Consider the following 20,732-nt stretch of genomic DNA (forward strand, 5'->3'; position numbering starts at 1 on the left):
AAATCCTACATGAAAAAAATTAGCTATGCCTACTGACAGTGGTGAACCATGGCTATTCCATCAATCATTTCTTAATAATTTCCACCATACAAGAAGTAAGCGGTCATCAGTGTGCACTGGAATAATTCTGAAGGACAAGCATCAAACAACGCCTTTAATCAAAGGCAAGATATTAAATAAATAACCAAAAAACTGGAAAAAACAAAGAAACTGTTATCCAATAAAGTGTCAATTTCCTTAGGAACCACACTACAAATGAATTCCATCCCCCACCCTGTTACTTCGTGAAACAGATGGCTCATGTTCTCGATGCCTGAAATTCTATGCAGTTCTTCTGAAGCTCTGTCAATTTCATCAAGATTTTAATACCTACAATTATACTTAAAATAGATCAAACAATGTTAATTATTCTGATTAAAACTTTTACCCTTCTTGCACTTTCAGGCAGCCTTTGAAGAAATACAAATGTTGACAAAGAAATGTGTCAATCCTAAAGTGTGTTTGAAAACATAAGAAGCCTGATAATTAAAATAGCTACCTAGGCAATGTGTGCGGAGCCACGGCATTTACTTCATGGCAAACATTGTTCAGTAATGTCTGCAATGGGAGGCTCGGCTGGGAAGGCACTCTGATTTTTGACTGGACTCTATGTCCTCCCTCTCCTTCCTCTTCGATTGTCACAACATCCCATTGCTAAAATAAAAAAAAAAATAAAATAAAAAATAAAATAAAAAATCTATTTCAGCAAACCAATCTTACTGAGGTCAAAGTAAAGTACACCAAATAAAATGTTTACAAACTCACAGGCATGAGGCACATCAATTTTTCCAAGTTTGTGGGAAAGAACAAAGTGTCACCCACGAGTTTCTGTATTCTTTTTGAAGAGCATTCCTTCCACCTGTTCCACAATAGTAGACTTTCTTGTTTCAACAAATTGCACATTTCTTGCCATGGTGTTACTTCCTGTGGGCCATCTGACGAGTGCACAGATATCTGGGAAAGAAAAAAAAATGAACCAGCCTCATTAATTGGCTCTAAACACAATATTCAACTACTGCAACAACAGAGAATATATTGCAACTGATTTCAGTTCTCGATTTCTTTACAAAGAGCATATTGGGTATGACCATTTTCTTAGGCACACTGATAGAACACACTAGTAACAAATAACCAAAAAATACCTTTTTGCAGCTATCTGCTTTTAAATAAAAGTATTTTTTGATTTAGTCTGTTAAATAGCCAATCCCTAATTTACCAAGTACACGTAACAAACCTGTGCAGTATACTTTAACACTACATTCAAAACAAAAGTATAAGTCTTCCAATTACTTCATTAGAGAACCAAATTGGTTGGATTAAGGACCCTAACTATGAGGTCCCAGTCAACGCTCTCTGCATTCAAAACTGTTTCCGGTGATGAAGGCCAGACACTGGTGCTCATCTGCACGGAGGTAGACTACCCTCTATGCCCCCCCCCCCCCCCCCCCCCCGCGCCCCCGCTCCTCTCCTCTGCATCAACATGAGATGTGTGTAAAACAATGATCTAATGATTAAGATTGTTCTAATATCAATGCAAACAATCAATTTTTGAAAATATAAGCAATTGGATGGATAAAAAAATCTACTCACCAATCAGTGGCAGAACACATATATAAAAATTGTATTACAATCTGCTAGCTTTCAGAGCCAGTAGCTCCTTCTTCTGGTAGAAGGTTTGAAGGGGAAGGGAGAGGGGTGAAGGAAAAGGACTGATGAGGTTAAGGAAAAGGGCCCAGTAAAAGAAGTACTCTTTTCAATTAATTCTACAAAAACTTCCTGACAGAATTTAGCGCAAATAAATCTGAAAACATAGATTACTGTTCTTACATGTTCTGTAAAAAAACCTCGTAGGGAAAGAGACTTTATTAATATATAAACATGTGCACACCATAGTTGACCAAACCGTGAACATCAGGTGATTTACAATAAAACTGCAGCGCTATGACTGACAATACAAGTTTAGATTTTATGATACTTGGTAATGATTATAATACTGCCCCGTCAAAAAAAATTTGTGCAGTCACAAATTTTTGTATTGTGGTTCGTGGACGTGTCATGAACAACATACTGAAAATCCTGACCTGTAGGGTGTGACCACTGAGGTGGGGGAGATGTTTAAAGGTAGCTTTTTTACGTTTTTCTTCAATAACTTGAAATCGTGGCTTCTAGCAAAAATGTTTACCAGTACAAAATTTAAGTACACTGGATTTCCTACAATAAAGGTCCTATTCACTTTTTCTCTAGGACCAATAGTTTTCACGTTACAAGGGGTGGAAAAATAGCAAATTTATGTAAACAATGTTTTAATAGTATATAATTAATGTTAACTTTTAAATGAAGTTGATTAAGACCAAATATTGAATGGGTATAACTTATTTGCATATAGAAGAACAGTACTGAAGGATAAATTTTGTTCTGGGGGTGTGACAGGTGGCAGCAGGTGAGGGTAGGGTTTGAGGGGGGGGGGGGGGGGGGCGGTGGCAGTGGAGGGTAGAAGGCGAAGGCATGATGCGGAATGACGTCAAGCACTTCGCACTTCCCTTCTTTATGTGTCTGCAAAATGAAGAGCGAGTTAGTGAGTCCTCACTCTACCCACCCCATCACGTCGCAAGAAGCAACTACAGCATGTTTTACCAAGTTACACCAATACTTCCACAGTGCACCTCGTAAATCACTGGTGATGCAGTGTGCAGACACACCTGGAGACTTTTGATATTTCACAAAATGTGTTGCATGATGACACGTGTTACAAGTGTTTATTTTCCACAAATGCATTAACACTAAATGGAATACAGATATTAGTAATTAATAGAACTACACATACGAACAGAATCTACGTACATCTCTGCACACCACCTTGCACTGGTAAGCAGGAAACTAATTGCTGGGAAACTGTACACTTGTTGCGGCTCTCTTTGGGAAAGGCCGAAAAGGAGGAATCATATGTTCAATGGTTTACAGCATGTGCCGTAGTATGTGTACAAATGGTGAACCGTTGCTCGCTCTGCAAGATGACAACGACGATGACGATGATGATTATTATTATTATTATTATTATACAGTTGTTGAATTTGAAACGTAAAAATTGAAGATAAAATGTTGTTTTATAACAACCAATGTATGTTTTCTGTTATTTCCAAGTTCACTGGTCATTAAACATTAATTTGAACCATTAAAACAATGCTTTTTAAAAATTGTGGCTTTTACACCCCTTGTAACATGGAAACTATTAGTCTTACAGAAATAATTAATAGGAGCTTTTTTTGTAGGAAATTCAATGTACTTTAATTTTGTACTGGGAAACAGTTTCACTAGAAGCCATGGTTTTCAAGTTATTCAAGAAAAACGCGGAGAAGTGTCATTTAAATGCACCCTCTCCCCACTCCCCCCACCCCAACGCTCACACCCTACAGGTCAGGATTTTTAGTATGTTGTTCAAAACATTTCGCCCTACCATTGTATAAAAATTTTCCACCACACGAATTTTTTCCCCTAATTTCCCTTCTTTGGCTGGACTACATAACAACACCAATGCTTAAGCTGCAAATGAACAACTCCTTATAGTGAGTCAAAACTGACAATGCTGAGATGCAATGGTCACATATGTTAATTTGATATCACCAACTATTCTTCAAATTATGAGAAAGTTGCACAACAAAAAAACAAAAATATTAACACCTTCAGTAACAGAGGAAACAAAAATAAGCAGTGTCACACACTGATCTGAAGCGAGTAAAAGAAGTTATATGGGAAACAGTGAGAGGACATAAGAAAGGAAAATAAGAAGTTAAGGCTTAATGTCCTATCAAACGCACAGAGGCTGAGTAGAAGCTTGGATTGGCAGAAGTATGGGGAAGGAAATCGATTGTGTCCTTTTCACAGGAACTATCTTAGCATATGCCTTAACTAATTTAGGAAAACCAACAAAAACTTAAATCTGCATGGCCAGGTTGGGATATGAATTGCCATCAGCTTGAAAGCAAGTTCAGTATCTTACCACTACAACACTTTGCTCAGTAACACAATAAAGAATGCGGAATTGGCAATGTAGCATGTACTACAGAGGAGACCAGAAGAGAGATGCCGAGGGAGCATTACAATCGACACACACTGGATGACACTTCACGTGTGAAGTTCCTAGGCACATTTAATCTGCACATGGGATTACGCAACTAAGGTCAAAGGAGCATGCAATAAAATTATTATGTCTATGTGATGATTGGAAATCATCTTAAAGAGGCCTCTTCAGGGACTTTAGCATTCTTACACTTACATGTCACTATATATACTTTTTAATGGTATTCATAGTTGGCTAAACAGAATGAAATTTGGATGACGTAAAATTCAAAACCATGACATGAGAAGTAGAACTGATTTCCATACAGACCTTGTGTTCCTGCCTGTGGTTCATAATTGAATTTTATGCGCCAGTGCAAAAATATGTAACACACTGACAATAGCCCTCAGACAGGAAATTCAAAATCTCCGATATTCAGACAAAACATACAAGAATAGCTTATTAGCTTTTCTTTCTAGGATTTATCAGACGTTTTGGACTCAGGGATGTAAATTCTAGTTAATATCAAATCCAAAAAGGTTTCAACTTCCCCAACATGTAAACTGCTAATATCTTTTCTAAAATCAGTTGTTAGATAAACTTATAAGCCAAAATGTTACGACCATCTGCTTAATGGCATAGGATAAAGCAGTGATTCTGCATGGCATGGACTTGACAAGATCTTGATAAGTTTCTGGAGGTATGTGGCACCAGATGTCTACGTACAGGTCACGCAATGCACATAAATTATGGACCGGTGAGCTGTGCACATGGAGCTGGCACCTGATAGCTTCCCGATGTCTGTTCCATCAGGTCCAGATCAGGCAAATTTGGTGACACAGACATTAACATGAGTTCACTACCATATTCCTTAAATCACTGCAGTATGATTCAGGACTCACGACATGAACATTATCGTGTTGGAAAATACCATCAGTATCGAGATATACATAAAGCATAAAGGGATGCAGGTAGTCCACAATTATGTTCATATAGTCCACAGCTGTCATGTTGCCTTTGATTACTACCACTTTCATAGATGCCCATTTGAATGTACCTCATAGTGTAATACCGCCACCACAGGCCAGCGTCCATGGCACAGTGCACGTTTCTAGCACTCACTCACCTGGATGATGGTGTATCAAGATATGACCATCAACCTGGTGTAACAAGAAATGTAGGCGACATATTTCCCTGGATCTACTGCCAACTTTAATGATCACAGGCCCAATACATTAGTAACTGACAATGTTGCTGGGTCAACATAGGCCAATGCAGGGGTTGTCAGCTGTGGTGTCCCATTTTCAACAACGTGTGCTGAATAGTGTGCTCTGAAGCACTTGTGCTTGCATTAGAAATTGTAAACTGTCATCTGATCTGCCCTGTTTTACACAGTGGGTAAGCCTCCGGCCACCGTCATCGGTCGCTGTGTTGCTTACTTGCAGTTTCATTGTTCTTCAACCACTTTCTATAGATGCTCACGATAGTGGCACACAGATAAGCTACCAGCATCACTGTTTCTAAGATGCTTAATCCCAGGCACCCGGCATAACAAAGTTGCTTATGTTAGAGGATTTCCACATTTGCAGCTCATATTGTGGCTAGAAATATTCCTCACTCATCTCTGCTTCACTTATATTGTTTCCTTGTCACATCATGTGGTCACAACACCATTAACTTGCATTCAATCTCACAGTGGGTAGTAGTCATTATGTTTCAGAACATGAGTGTTTATTTTTTATATAGCTACTTCTTCATTAATATACTTAATATCATAATTTCTCAAACATAAAGAAACTTCATCAAGAAGAAGCTCCGACAATTGACAATGTGAGTAGGTTAATAGTAGTTGTAACTGATAGTTAGAATAATTTACACAAGAAAACTACAAAAACTGCATATGTCTGTTAATGTATAGCTTCTCTCTTTCACATCTCTGAAGTTTCTCGCCTGTAAACATGAGAAACTTGGATATTTGAATAAATGAATTTATACATTTGCAAAATGTCTGACTAGCTCACCCGACAGCTCTGAGGCATCAAACACTGCTGTAAGTGTGGGCAGAGATCACACATAGCTTGTAGGAATCGTGCCAGGAGCAATGGATTCCCATCACTATCATTGGACTGTTTCTCCAGAACGTAATTCACCAGCCTATGAAGAAAGTGAACAGTTTTAATGATTGTTACTCTTTCAAATTGTCTCATACTGTTATTTTCACAAGAACAATGGAATACTAACAAGGAGACATCTCCAGTAGTGGGATCAACTTTTTGAAACAATATGTAAGGTGGTGATGTTTAAGGGCCAAGGAATCAGACCCAGCAGCCATTCACACTGATGGATCCTCATTTGTGAGCAATCAATGAAAAATAATTCCGGAATTTTGCTTGATGCTGTATAGCTTTAAAACTGTAACAATTTACAGAAAGGTTGCATAGTGCAATGATTAAGTTACTGACCTCACAAGCAAAAGGATATGGGTTTGAATCTTGTCGGGTGCATTGAAATTTAAAAAAACATGTATCAAAATGACTCTGATCATTTTTTTAAATTCAATTAATTGGTTTACATGTAATTTCCTTTGCCACGTCATATTAGTCATCATGTGAAATACACCATTTTTCTTCCTATCAGGTTTTTTCCACTTGGAATCCTCATTCATGTATGAACTATGATTTAATTTCTTTCATTTAGTTGCATTTTTGTTCATATTACTGTATTTATCATTTATATTTCTCATTTTACTTGAATCTTGTATTACTTATAATCCCTGTTCTTTTGTTTAAATCATCATCCACATTATTTTGTCCATAGTGCAATAAGATTTATGTTCCAAAAGTTTGTATGACAATTGTCATCCAAAGAGATGTACATCTTGTAACAAAAAAATACGTTCTTCACACCACTGCACAGTCAATATAAATAGATTTTGTCTTTTGTTTTTTAACTGACAGATAGGCATTTTCCAATGTCTAAACACTATGATAGTTAAATAAAAATAATTAAATTCACATTCACAAAGATTCCAAGTGGTAAAAGAATGATAGGAAGATAAAATAAGAGCAACTGAAGAATTTAAAACATTAATTAAAATGACATGACAAAGGAACACAAATAAAAAAACTGCATGTAAACCAATTAACTGGATGAAAATAGTGATCAAAGTTATTGAAATAACAATTTAAAAATTAAAAAAATTCAATGTACCTGATGAGATTTGAACCAACAGCCTTTTTGCATGTGAGATCATACATTAACCATTACCTGAAGCAATCATTGTGTAAATTGCTGCTATTGTTAAAGCTATAGAGCATCACACAAAATCCTGGAATTTTTTTCAGCATTTACTTGCAAAGGCAAGGGTCCAAAGGGGTGGATGGCTGCAGAGTGTGATTCCTTGGACCATAACCTACATCACCATACAGATTGTTTCAAATAGTTGATCTCACTGCTGGGGACCTCTCCCTGTAAGTCAGCTACAGAAGCTTTCATCAGTAAGTATGACCATGGGTGAATTCATCTAAGACAACAAATGTGACACTCAATATGTATTACAAATTTTCGTATTATCCAGTCTAAATGCAGTGAGGGAATGGAAATTTGTGAATTTATAGCCTAATGAGACTTGGTAAGGTTAAAACAGTCCATGTGACTAGGTAAATTTCTCATCGCATTAATTCATTACATTCTTGTAAAGTCTAGATCCACACTATGCAGACATCATGACACAATATATTAGCAGCCCATCACCCTCACGTGAGAATGCTGTTTGCCAAATCTCACCAAAAATTGGTTCTTTCTGTGAACAGTGGCTGTTTTATACAGCACAGAGAACAAAAGCGCCTACGAAAGAAATTGTCATTGCTACCCCATAACACAAAGTGAATGTACAGCACCTCAGTTTGAATGTTACAACAATTTGTAATTGAAACTTCTGAGTGTTCTTATTGGCAAAACACTTTCACGCCTAAGTGCACAGTCCTGATTAAAGGTGACTTCCTTTTCTTTTGCAATCCAGGCAGTTTTTTATATTCAATTAGCTCAGAAGAATAATCACTATGTGTTGTTTTATTCTCTGCAAAGTAGCCAATAAGAAGGTAAACTTTATTTCCCAGAAACTTTTGGAAGACGACTGACTTTGGATTTTTCGGCCCAGGGCCATTAATTTCCACCCACTTCTTTGACTGTTGTTTCTTTTCTGAAATGTTGAAGGGGATCTACAACTGGTTCTCAATAACAATTTGACACACAAAATCAGTTACGATTCTTCATAAAATGGTGCCAATTTATCAACAAATTTTTGTTTTCAAACTTTATTTTGTTCAATATTCATAACAAATAGTTTTTATTTTTTTTACTTTTACATATGACTATTGTGAAGCTATTTCATATTTCATTAATCACCAATCATTCAATACCGTATTGTGAACTATCCAGTTATTTTTCCAGCTGTGATTATTCACTGATGTGCAAAACTTAGGGAGAAAAGTGACTCTTGCATGATGTCTTACTGCCAAGTTATATAGATCGAAGAAACTTGGGCTATACATAGAAAGAACTGCTACATTATAATACAGGCAACTGAAAGAAATACGCAGAGAGATAAAAAGAAACCACACTTTATTCAAAAATAATAATTACACTAAAACCACAGTAATCTGTAATGATCCCCTGCGCATAACAAATGGCAGGACATGGATCTTACTAGGGTACCTAATCACCGTGGATCACAATGCAGGCTCTGCAATGTGCTCTCATGCTGACCACTGTGCCAAAGATGGGCAGCATCACTGAAGTAGAAATGTAGGGTGGCTCATGTGACTGGAGCAGATATTTGTGTGGAAGGAGAAGAAAAACAGTTACTCATGGGCTCAGACAGCACGGTCCTCACTCTCAACTGTGGTGCTCACCACACTACAAAGTCAGTAAAAGCAGCAGCAGCGGCAGTAGTAGTAGTAGTAGTAGTAGTAGTAGTAGTTGTTGTTGTTGTTGTTGTTGTTGTAGCGCATTCCATTCCTCCACCAGAGCAGTTGGATGATGTTATGTGGATGTGCTGCAATATGTCACCACAATACACCCCATAAATGCTCCTTGGGATCCAAAGTGGGGTAACGGCAGCCCTGTCCACTTGCTGAATGTCTTCTCATCGCACGAGCTCCTCCACCTGTGTGCTGTTCAATGCAGTCATACATTGTTGTATATAAAAATGAAATCAGGACCGAATGCATACCCAAAAAAGATGCACATGAGCAAGGAATACAGTGTCACAATAATGCAGACCTGTGAGTGTAGCTTGTTCAAAGATTTGGAGGTCAGTACACTTGTGCAACATTACACCTCTCCACACCATAACACCTGGAGCACACAAACGATCATGTTCAATAATGTTCCCAGTTGCATTGTGGGTTCCCACCTCTCGGCATATGAGGGTATGTCCAAAATTGCAGCTTAAACTGAATCTGCTCTCATTTGAGAAGAGCATACGACCCCACTCCTTCTTGGTCCAGTCTCTACACTCTTGGCACCATTGCAAACAGTGTCACTGTTGTGTGGATCTCAACGGAAAACAAAGACTGGTTATCAGGCAAAGAGACCACCCTCATACAGTTGACATGCGACAATGGGGCTGAGAATGCATGCTTTGCAGGCCTGTTAAATGTGGTTGCAATTGCACCTGATGTTTGTCGTGAATACTTTCTTGCCTGTTGCACAATGTATCAGTCACCTGTTGTGTTGTTGATCATGGTCGATCACATCCTCTACCTTGGCCAGCAGTGCCTGTGGTTTGGAATGCTCCCCATATACCTGAAACAATGCTGTGAGCAATACCAAACTTCCAGGCTACAATTGTCACACTACCTCCTCCTTCCAGTTTACTGACGATTCTTCCCAGAGTAATTGTCCAAATGTTGCCTCCGAGCCATGTTGTAATGAAGTACATCACCACAGTGTAATGTAACTGCTTGCTGTCTGTTCTCATTCCTTCACTACCTCATATTGTGAAGCCACCCCCATTTGGCTGTATAGTCATGTTGATCTCACACTACATGATGCCCAGTTTTCTGTGCATGACTGGGAGACCTCTGGCAACATGCTCCTGCTCTTTCACTCATTTCCACCAAGTTTGTTAATATGTTATGTTATTTTATATACCACATCCTTAAGTTTTGAAGAGCATGCAGTTTAAGTGTGTCCTTAATGTAGGTCTTATTCGACATATGTACATTTATATTCAAGCATTCATTATTAATTGTAGTAAATGGAACAACACACATCTAATAAAGCTTCATCCACTTTGGATGAATTTAACTTGTTTATAAGAATCCAGAACAAAAAATATAGTATCAGCATGGTATTCTACTTTATCCATTCGAACAAACTGCATTGAACTACTTGAAAAAACAGTATAAATGAAACTACTACACAGAGCAAGATGACATTTGACAAACACTATTCTGCACTCTGTGCCAACATAACAAACACAATATTTCAACAATTCAAAACCATAACAACAACTTTCTACCTCATCCTCATAAATGAAAACACATCACCTGTACAAGCACGCAGAGAAATGATTTAAACTGAGATAAGTACGGCTGCTCACATTTCACAACAATCTTAGTAACTTTTCAATGCACAGCAGTCGCCACTGTGAGTTGAAAACATTTGTTTTCTTCCAGAAGAACACTGTAACTAATGTGTGTGTATATGGTTTTTCTTGATCCATTAATGTGTTCTTCCGTCAAGAAGACAGAGTAAACAAAAATTCTTTATGTCAAAAGGAACTTAAATTCTTGCAAAAAGTTTAGAGTGATAACAGGAACTTACTGCTTCATGTTGTCCAGACTACATTTCTGAAGATGCTCTTGCAGTTTTTTTCTATCAGAATGCTCTTCAGAAGATTCAGCAAAACTCTTTGAAATGCTCGTACTGTCACGATCCTCTATGTAATGGTTCAGATCCTTCAATAGTCCCTCCAGTTGAGAATCAAACTCTGAGCACAGTTTCTCAATACGAGGAGAGTAACCTTTTGCCTTCATTAACAATCCTATAAAAAGTTGGAAAAAAGTTAAAACATTTAAATACCTTAGTAAGGTGTAACGGATATGATAATACAAGTTTTGTTTTAATTTGTAAACAGCAATATATTTCTACTAAGGATAAGTCAAGCATTACATAAAAAATGCCACCTGAACAATATAAGACAAATAAAGAAAAATCTGTCTGCTGAAGGTATTCAAGCCATGCACTAACAGGTCTTTCAGCTGAAATTTCTAAAATGTCCCTTACTTTCAATAACATATAATTTTTTATGGAACACCTTTGGCATCACAGCAACTGATCATGAAACACCAATACTGACACAGTTAAATGGTTTCTTTATTTTCTGGTTGGTAGTTTCAGCTATACCATCTTCAGACCAGATCATTTTGTTTACACAGCTGAAGAGTGCCAAGCACACAGTATTCTATTTTAATGCTGCCTGCACCACCACCTCAATAATATTCTGGTCTGAAGATGGTGTAGCTAAAAGTAGTAATCAGAAAATAAAATGTTTCCTGGGATACATCAAGATTAGTTTTTGATTTTCAGCTTAAAGATAGTTTCAAACAATGTGCTCACTAACTGAATTAATGGATGATTGGTTCTGTTGCTCATCAGGCATCTGCCTGGCCTCTGAAGTTGTAGGATAAGCCTGCGACAGAACTCAAATATGCAGTGCTAGGTGTATAAATTGGGTAGGTCTTGGACCTGGGTTAATCCATACAAAGTGGTCCAGCACTGTTTGCTTGACCATCTCAGAAAAATTTTATATTTGCTGGGTGAATCCCCCAATGTTTTGTAGCCACAAAAATATTTTTTTTTTAAATTATTGTTTATTATTTTGAAATGGTGGCCATATTTGTTCCAGGCCACATGCGTTTTTTCGTGTTTGCAAGCATGTACATTTTTTACAAGTAATCAGTAGTGGATTGTCCTAAGCCTTTCAGATAAAATACATTTAGTTCACCACACACTGGGCTACAAATTATCATCATTATCACTTAGCTGAATATATTCTTTAATATATTTTTAATAGTTCAAAGTTATCAGCCACAAATTTAAAAAAACTCAATTTTTGAAATGTAGTTTTTCAAAGAAAGATTAATTTCTCAGCTTTAATATTTTTTCTGATATTACACTGTATAGTATGGTTACTTTTTATAGAGTATCAATGGTGAGCAGCTTACACAAAAAAATACACTATTTTAAAAAATGATTTTTTTTTTAATTTTTCCATTTTGTGGCCTGCAATATCTTTGTTGGGGGACCAGATAAAAATCTGAAAATTTCACAGTTAATAGACCTTTACGAAATCAAACTTCAGTATAAATTACAACTTTGAGATTCAATTGGAAGTTATCAAAAAAAGATTACAAACACGAGTCAAAAATACGTTTTTTAACATCTGTGATATTTGGTAGGCTAATCAAATAACTTATACCAATTGCATAATGTAACACACCACATTACACTAGCTAATGGTTATTTGTCAAAACAATGCTGTGGTAATTTCTTCAGCAGGCTAACAATTGCATCTGCAAGCCTATACAAGTTTGAGTGTTGTTTCCCCCTTACACCAACAATTGCCTACTCACTCTTATTTAGCTAGAAGTTCTTGAAGTGTGCAATTGAAAAATGGTGTTTCAGTGTTCTCTTGGTGTTATTATAAATGAACTATGTCATAAAAGTGTGTATGGAGTGTATCCTAAAGACATTACTTTAATCTAAGATTACAGTGAAGAAGAAAAGTGTTGTTTTACTTACAAGTCAGCCCAGAGGTCAAATCAACATGCAAGTACCATGAAATGAAATACTTAAAAAAATTTCATCACCTTTTTGGTCAGTCTTGCATGGACTCTTTTGAGAAACATAAGAAACTTATAACAAAAGGTCTGTGAGATATAACATTTGATCATTATTCTAAAAATAAAAGCCCTTTTGTCAAGCTCATACCAGGAAAAACATTGTGTCCAACATGTTGTTCTAAGATATTTGTAATTCACAAGGGAAAGGATTGTGAAACCTCAGATAAAGAATTTTGTTACTTATCAGCAACCATTAAAAAAGTAGATACAGCTTGTGAAATCCTGGGTATAACACCTACTAGTAAAATTAGAAAACTAAGTCAAGACAAAGGACCAAGTGCCTTGAATACAAAAACTGAGAAAGTGGCAGCTACAGTCAAAAAGAATTTGGAAGTTTCATTTCAAAATACAATATGTACTAAAACAAATGGAAGTTCTAAAACTTCACCACCAACTGAATATGATGATGTGATGAAAAACTAAAAACTAAATGCAATACTTCAAACAAAGAGGACAAAATTAAGATTGTCAGTTTACTGCCGAATTCTGGGAGTCGAGCAAAAGTTAGTGATGAATTTCATGCTTGTTAAGCTAACAAGGCAATTAGTAAAAGAACAGGGAATTTTACCAGCATTACAAAAGAAAAGTGCATTTAATTTGGTAGATGGAAACACAATCAATAAAGTTATTAAGTATTATGACGATGACAAGAACAGCCGTTTGATGTCTGGCAAAAAAGACTGTGTTTCTGTGAAAGAAAATGGTTCTAAGAGTCAAAGACAAAAAAGGTTAATATAGTGAAATTTAAATGAACTATGCACTGAATATAAAGAAGAAAATCCTGATATTAAAATTGGAAGATCAAAGTTTTGCGAGGTGAGACCAAGATGGTGTACTGTTGCAAGGGCATCTGGCAGCCATAATGTTTGTGTTTGTTTGTATCATCAGAACGTAAAGTTGGTGACAGATGGGGCCTATCTTAGAGCTGACTATAAAGACCTTTTGGAAGTTATGGTATGCAATATTGACAGTTACAATTAAATGATCAAGGGAAAATGTGAAGATCGTCTAAGCAAACAAGCCTTACTTGACATGTTTGAAGAATCCAAAGAAGACGATTTGATGCCTGACAATATAAAATACAAACAATGGGTGACACGAGACAGAACTGAAATGGTGACAGTCATAAAATCATGAGAAGAGTTTTTTTGAAGTGTCGGTAGCTAACTTCGAAAATCCGAAAATGCTTCATTTTATTGCAAAAGCTCAAAGTAAATTTTTGAAAGGCAAAAAGCAAACCTTGGCAGCTGATGAATGCTTAGTTCTTGCTGACTTTTTGGAAAATTATTCCTTTGTTGTTCAAGATGAAGTACAAGGGCACCACTGGGTAAACAAACAGGCCCAGTTCATACATTTGTATTCTATTATAAAGATGAAGATAAACTAATGAGCCACAGCTTTTGTGTCATAAGTGACTACCTTGAACACAACACTACAGCAGTGCACATTTTTCAATTAAATTAACAAACTACATTAAACAGCACCACCCTTCCATAAAAAAACTGATTTACTTTTTGGATGGGGCAGCAAGTCAATATAAAAACAAACAAAAATTATTAACATCTCCTTTTGTAAAGAAGAGTTTGGGTTTTTAATGTAGAATGGCACTTTTTCACTTCATGCCCTGGGAATAATGCTTGTGATGGTGTCGGGGGTACAACAAAGCGAGCTTTCACAAAAGCAAGTCTGCAGTGGGCCAATGACGATCATATCACAACACCTCAAGAAATGTTTGAATTATGTAAAAAACATATCAAAGGAATTATCTATGTTTTTGTACAATGTGAGGAAATACAAGAAGTCTATGAGAGTGTCTTGAAGGGAAGGTACAACACTTGTCAGAAGATTAAAGGCACTCGATTTTTTCATTGTTTTGTACCCCATTAACACAACTTACTGAAGTGTAAGATCACCTCAACTTCGCCTGATAGTGAACTTCATCTGTGTGGAAAACTTGTTCAACTGGTTCTTCAAAACAAAGACATAGTGGCTTGTGTTTATGATGAACAGTGGTGGATTGGCGAAGTTGATAATATTAACTGCCAAAACCAAGATGTACATGTTGTATTTTATCACCCTCCAGGACCAAGGACATCTTGTAAAAAATTGAGAAGGGACAAGTTTTGATGCTACTTAAAAATGTACTAAGGAAGCTGTCTCTCATGGAATTTACAACTGTGACTGGGCGAACTTATAATCTAACACCCAAACTGAGTGAACAAACTTCTCAAATGTTCAATGAGCGGTGTACTAAAAACAAATAACAAGACAACAATATAATGTAATTAGTAGGCTTATTCTCAATAAAAACAGTAAGTAATCATAGATATGATTAAATTATATACTGTAACTGATATATTTTATTCCATAAGCCCATCACAGATGTTAGAAAACGTATTTTTGACTCGTGCTTGTAATTTTTTTTGATAACTTCGAATTGAATCTCAAAGTTGAAATTTATACTGTAGTTTGATATTATAAAGGTCTATCACCTGTGAAATTTTCAGATTTTTATCTGGTCCCCCAACAAAGATATTGCAGGCCACAAAATGGAATTTTTTTTTTAAAATCTATTTTTAAAAGTAGTGTATTTTTTAAGTGTAAAATAAAAAGTAACTATACTACACAGTGTAATAGCAGAAAAAATATTAAAGCTGAGAAATTAACCTTTCTTTGGAAAACTACAGTTCAAACATTTTTTTTTTTTTTAATTTGTGGCTGATAACTTTGAACTAGTGAAAATACATTAAAGAATACATTCAGCTGATAATGATGTTAATTTGTAGCCCAGAGTGTGTTGAACTAAATGCATTTTATCTGAAAGGCTTAGGACAATTCACTACTGAATAATTGTAAAAAATGTAGATGCAAATATGATAAAACGCATATTGTCTGGAACAAATATTGCCACCATTTCAAAATAATAAACAATATTTTTTTTAAAAAAAACAATATTTTTGTGACTACTAAACACTGGGGAATTCACCCAGCAAATATAAAATTTTTCTGGGATGGTCAAGCAACCAATTATTTTTTACTTGGACCACTTGGTACGGATTGACCCAGATATATGATCCCTGGGGCAAGGGATTGAGATTGGGAGTGACATAGGGATGGACTTGGATGTTGTAGAGGTTGGGTGATGGAACATCACTTTAGGACGGGAGGGAAGGATCTTGGGTAAGATGTCCCTATTATAGATAATCAAAGTCCTGATAAAGGACATGGTTCAGTTGTCCCAGTACGGGATGGTACTGGTTCATAAAGGAGGTACTCCTTTGTAATTGGTTCTTGGGAATGGTGGGATGGTTGGGGATGGGTGAGGATATGACATGGGAAATGTGTTTGTGGACTAGTTTTAGGGGATAGCGCCCGTGTGTGAAGGCCTTTGTGAGACCTTTAGCATAATGGGCAGAGGAGGTCCCATCACTACAAATGCATTATCCCCAGATGGTTAGGTTCCACGGGAGAGATTTTTTGGTGCAGAAGAACTGGCAGCAATTAAAATGCAGGTACTGTTGGTGGTAGGTGGGTTTAATGTGGACAAACGTGTGGATTGTGCCATAAGAGAAGAAGAGGTCAACATCCAGTAAGGTGGCACATTGGGTTGAGGAGAACCAGGTGGATGGGAGAGAAGGTTTTAAAGGAATGAGGGCAGGGTGTTCTGGCACTGATTCCAGATCATAAGGATATCATCAGTGAACCTGAATTAGACAATGGACTTGGGGTTTGGAAGGCTAGGAAGGTTTCCTCTAGGCATTTCGTAAATATGCTGGCGTATGTGGATGCCATGTAGGTGGCCATAGATGTGCCATGGTTTTGTTTGTATAACTTCCCTTCATAGGAGAAGTATTTGTTGCTTAGGACATAGTTGGTAAGATGTTTGAGGAATGAGGTAGGTTCTGGAGTCTGAAGGACGTTGGGAGACGTATTGTTCAACACCATCAAGACCATGGGCATGAGGGACATTAGCATACAGGGAAGTTTCGTCAACAGTGACCAGTAAGGAGCAGGGGGTAAAGAGTTGGGGATCATGGAGGGTCGATGAAGGCTGTGGTTAGTGGTTTTGATGTGGGAGGCTAGAGTTTGCGTAATAGGTTGGAAGTGTTGGTCAATGAAGTCCAAAATTCTTTCATTGGGAGCACAATAACCAGCTACAATGGGGCATCCAGGATTGTTTGGTTTGTAGGTTTTGGGAAGCATGTGGGTGTGTGGCGTGTCATGAGGATGAGGACAAAAATTGGTTCAAATGGCTCTGAGCACTATGGGACTAACTTCTGATGTCATCAGTCCCCTAGAACCACTTAAACCTAACCATCCTAAGAACATCACACACATCCATGCTCGAGGCAGGATTCGAACCTGCGACCGTAGCGGTCGCGCGGCTCCAGACTGTAGCGCCTAGAACCGCTCGGCCACTCCGGCTGGTGGATGAGGACAGAAGTGTATTCAAGGGAGAGGTTCTAGGAAGGGCCTGAGGCTTTAAGCACGGATTTAGAGGTTGCGTTAGAGTCCTGGGACGGGATCATTCTGGCAGAGTTTATACATGAAGAAGTCAGACAATTCATGGAGGCCTTCCCCCAGGTAATCACTGTGATTAAAAATGACACTGGTGGAACCTTTGTTTGCAGGTAGAAGGATTAGTTCAGGATCTGGTTTGATACTGCGTTTGGGTATTCTGGGGAATGTGAGAAGGATGGTGAGGCCAAGCTGGAGGTAAGGAATTCCTGGAAGTGACCAAGATGTGGTTAGGTGGGATGGTGGGGGACATGGCTGGGGGGAGGGGCGGAAAGAGGATCATTATTGGATGAGGGTATGAACTGGGGGGGCAGGGTTAAATGTTGGGACTAGGTGATCTTTGGTTGGAGGCACTGGTAGCAGACAAGTCTTTCCATTGCAGTGATCAGGAGAAGGAAAGCAGGTATTTGACAAGTCCAGTCAAGTTAAATTTAACCGCCTTAACATTATGATGAACCCAAGGCATCAAACTTCTGCATTTGCATCAGCGCTTGTGAGTGGTTTGGCTTTTCCATGCTGTGGGAGAGGATGCTCCATGTGTGGATGAACTCTTCAGATTCGTGAAACTTGATTACAGCAAACTGTTTCTCAGGCACAGTCATAGTTACATTACACACCATCATTTTACAAGCTACAATTTTGAGCCCTCTACAGGCAGATGGTTGCAACTTGCATCAGTAAAGCAGGAAAGTCAACCAAGTAACATGCGTGACATGTAATACCTCAACCAATACAGAGAACAGAATAAAAAATTCGAAGGAATTACTTTTCAGCACATCCTCTTACATTACTCAAAATGTTGAGGTGATGAAAGAACTAATTTTTGCTAAAAATTTTACTAATGACATGTAAAGTTCTGCTACGTACTATAAACTGAAAGATTTCTTCGAAGAAAGGAATATTTCTTTGAAGAAAGGAATATTTCTTCAACAAATATATATGCATGTACAACTTATGCAACTGCATCCACGATTGGTCAATATCATGGACGTCCACTTAATATCTGTTATTCCTAAACCTAAAACCTCAAATGAGAAACTGAATGTCTCTCTGTGCTTAGTATATAGGAATGTGTGACTATTACACAGTGAGAAAATACACAGAGTGAAACACTGTCTGGGGGCAACATGTAGACTGCATGGTCTCTTTGTGACCGGGATGGGTAGCAGTAGCCACTGCTGGAGGCATCACCAATGGAGACAGAGACACCTCATCGTGTCTTCTACGAAGTAACGTGTACCCATTACCACAAAGGTTTGTATACGAGGTGAACTAATTCCTGGAATACAGTAATGCTTTAAAAGTATACTGATTGCAGCTAAGTGCAGTTAAAACTTCCTGGGAGATTAAAATTGTGTGCCGGAGTGTGACTCGAGCTTTGGCCCTTTTCCTGTTGCAGGCAAGTACTCTATCGACAGAGCAACCCAATCATGACTTACAACCCATCCTCACAATTTTACTTCTGTCAGTACCTCATCTCGTACCTTGCCTGTGAAAGGCAAAGGTCCTGAGTTTGAGACTCAGTCTGGCACACAGTTTAAATCTGCCAGGACATTTCATATCATGCACACTCCACTGCAGTGTGAAAATTCCATTATTTACAATTGTATTTCATTTCTACTTCAATTCAAAAAACACTTTAAAGATACACAAATGTACAGATAAAAGTACATTTCCTGTGACTATTCACTGTGTTTCAATTAAGATGACTTGAGGTGATGGCGGACATGAGGAAGAGGGGGGGGGGGGGGGTGCAGGAAGAGGTTGGCAGCCCAGGAGGGGGGCTCAGCACATGCCACCATTCCATGACATCAACGGAGTGCTGAGACAAGGAAAGGTTGAGAACCACTGCTCTAAGCAGTAACTCTCACACTACTTAGTATGTCGATACTATATCTGCCAGCTTCCAGATAGATAAAACAGTGAATCTAACTCGAAAGGTACAAACCTGTTTAAAATAAAATTATTTTGAGAAAACAAATAATTTAATAGTAAAGGAGAACATTCACCGATAGTGGAGGTGATGAGTCGTCAACCAGCAGATAAAAAGGAATGAAAACTTGCTAGCTTTCAGACAAATCCTTTACTCAACTTGTGTGTGTGTGTGTGTGTGTGGCGGGGGGGAGGGGGGGGGGGGGGGCAGCTCACATGCTTATTGTAGCTCATTTAAGGATTCATTTGAAGCTAGTGAAGTTTTCATTCCTTTTATGTGCCTGTTGAGGTCTCAATGCTTCCACTATTTGGTGAGTGGTAAGAGAATTTAACTGTTACGGTAGGAAAAACACATGTCATTCACTATAAAGCAAGTGTACCACATAAACAAAATGATGTGAAGTGGGAATTCAATGGAACAACCTGTGTGGTATGTAAGGTATGACAAGCTGTCATGGAAAAGGTAAGCTGGTCATATATGTAATAAAATAACATTCAGCCTATGTCAAGAATTTCGCACTCATTACGTACAAATTAAGAGATGTAAAGTTTGGCAGCTGTATCTTTTTCTGCCCTGTGAAACAGAATTGTGAGTGGCAACAAGCAAATTAATACAAAAAGGGTTCTTATATTACAAAAATTGGCCACAAGTATTATAGGAAAATCTACATATATACATACAGGGTGGTCCATTGATAGTGACCAGGCCAAATATCTCACGAAATAACCATCAAACGAAAAAACTACAAAAAACGAAACTTGTCTAGCTTGAAGGGGGAAACCAGATGGTGCTATGGTTGGCCCACTAGATGATGCTGCCATAGGTCAAACGGATATGAATTGCGTTTTTTAAAATAGGAACCCCCATTTTTTATTACATATTCATGTAGTACGTAACGAAATATGAATGTTTTAGTTGGAGCCCTTTTTTCACTTTAGATAGATGGTGCTGTAATAGTCACAAACGTATAAGTATGTGGTACCATGTAACATTCTGCCAGTGTGGACGGTATTTGCTTCATGATACATTACCCATGTTAAAATGGACCGTTTACCAATTGCAGAAAAGGTAGATATCGTGTTGATGTATGGCTATTGTGATCAAAATGCCCAATGGGCATGTGCTATGTATACTGCTTGGTATCCTGGATGACATCATCCAAGTGTCCGGACTATTCGCTGGATAGTTACGTTATTTAAGGAAACAGGAAGTGTTCAGCCACATGTGAAACGTGAACCATGACCTGCAACAAATGATGATGCCGAAGTAGGTG

At 37.7% G+C, this 20,732-nt stretch overlaps 1 protein-coding gene across 3 annotated transcripts in view; it reads right to left on the minus strand.

The window, feature by feature from the left end:
- The window catches only part of LOC126412134 (conserved oligomeric Golgi complex subunit 1), a 129,558-nt gene that overhangs the window by 58,587 nt on the left and 50,239 nt on the right, over positions 1-20,732 (minus strand). For all 3 annotated transcript variants that reach the window (XM_050081580.1, XM_050081581.1, XM_050081582.1), the window contains exons 9-12: positions 10,928-11,147; positions 6,118-6,250; positions 805-993; positions 539-693 (exon numbers count right to left, since the gene is read on the minus strand). In XM_050081580.1, coding sequence (XP_049937537.1) covers positions 539-693; positions 805-993; positions 6,118-6,250; positions 10,928-11,147 — 697 coding nt within the window. The remainder of the gene's footprint in view (positions 1-538; positions 694-804; positions 994-6,117; positions 6,251-10,927; positions 11,148-20,732) is intronic.

This window comes from Schistocerca serialis, chromosome 7 (assembly GCF_023864345.2).
Source record: "Schistocerca serialis cubense isolate TAMUIC-IGC-003099 chromosome 7, iqSchSeri2.2, whole genome shotgun sequence".
Lineage (NCBI taxonomy): Eukaryota > Metazoa > Arthropoda > Insecta > Orthoptera > Acrididae > Schistocerca > Schistocerca serialis.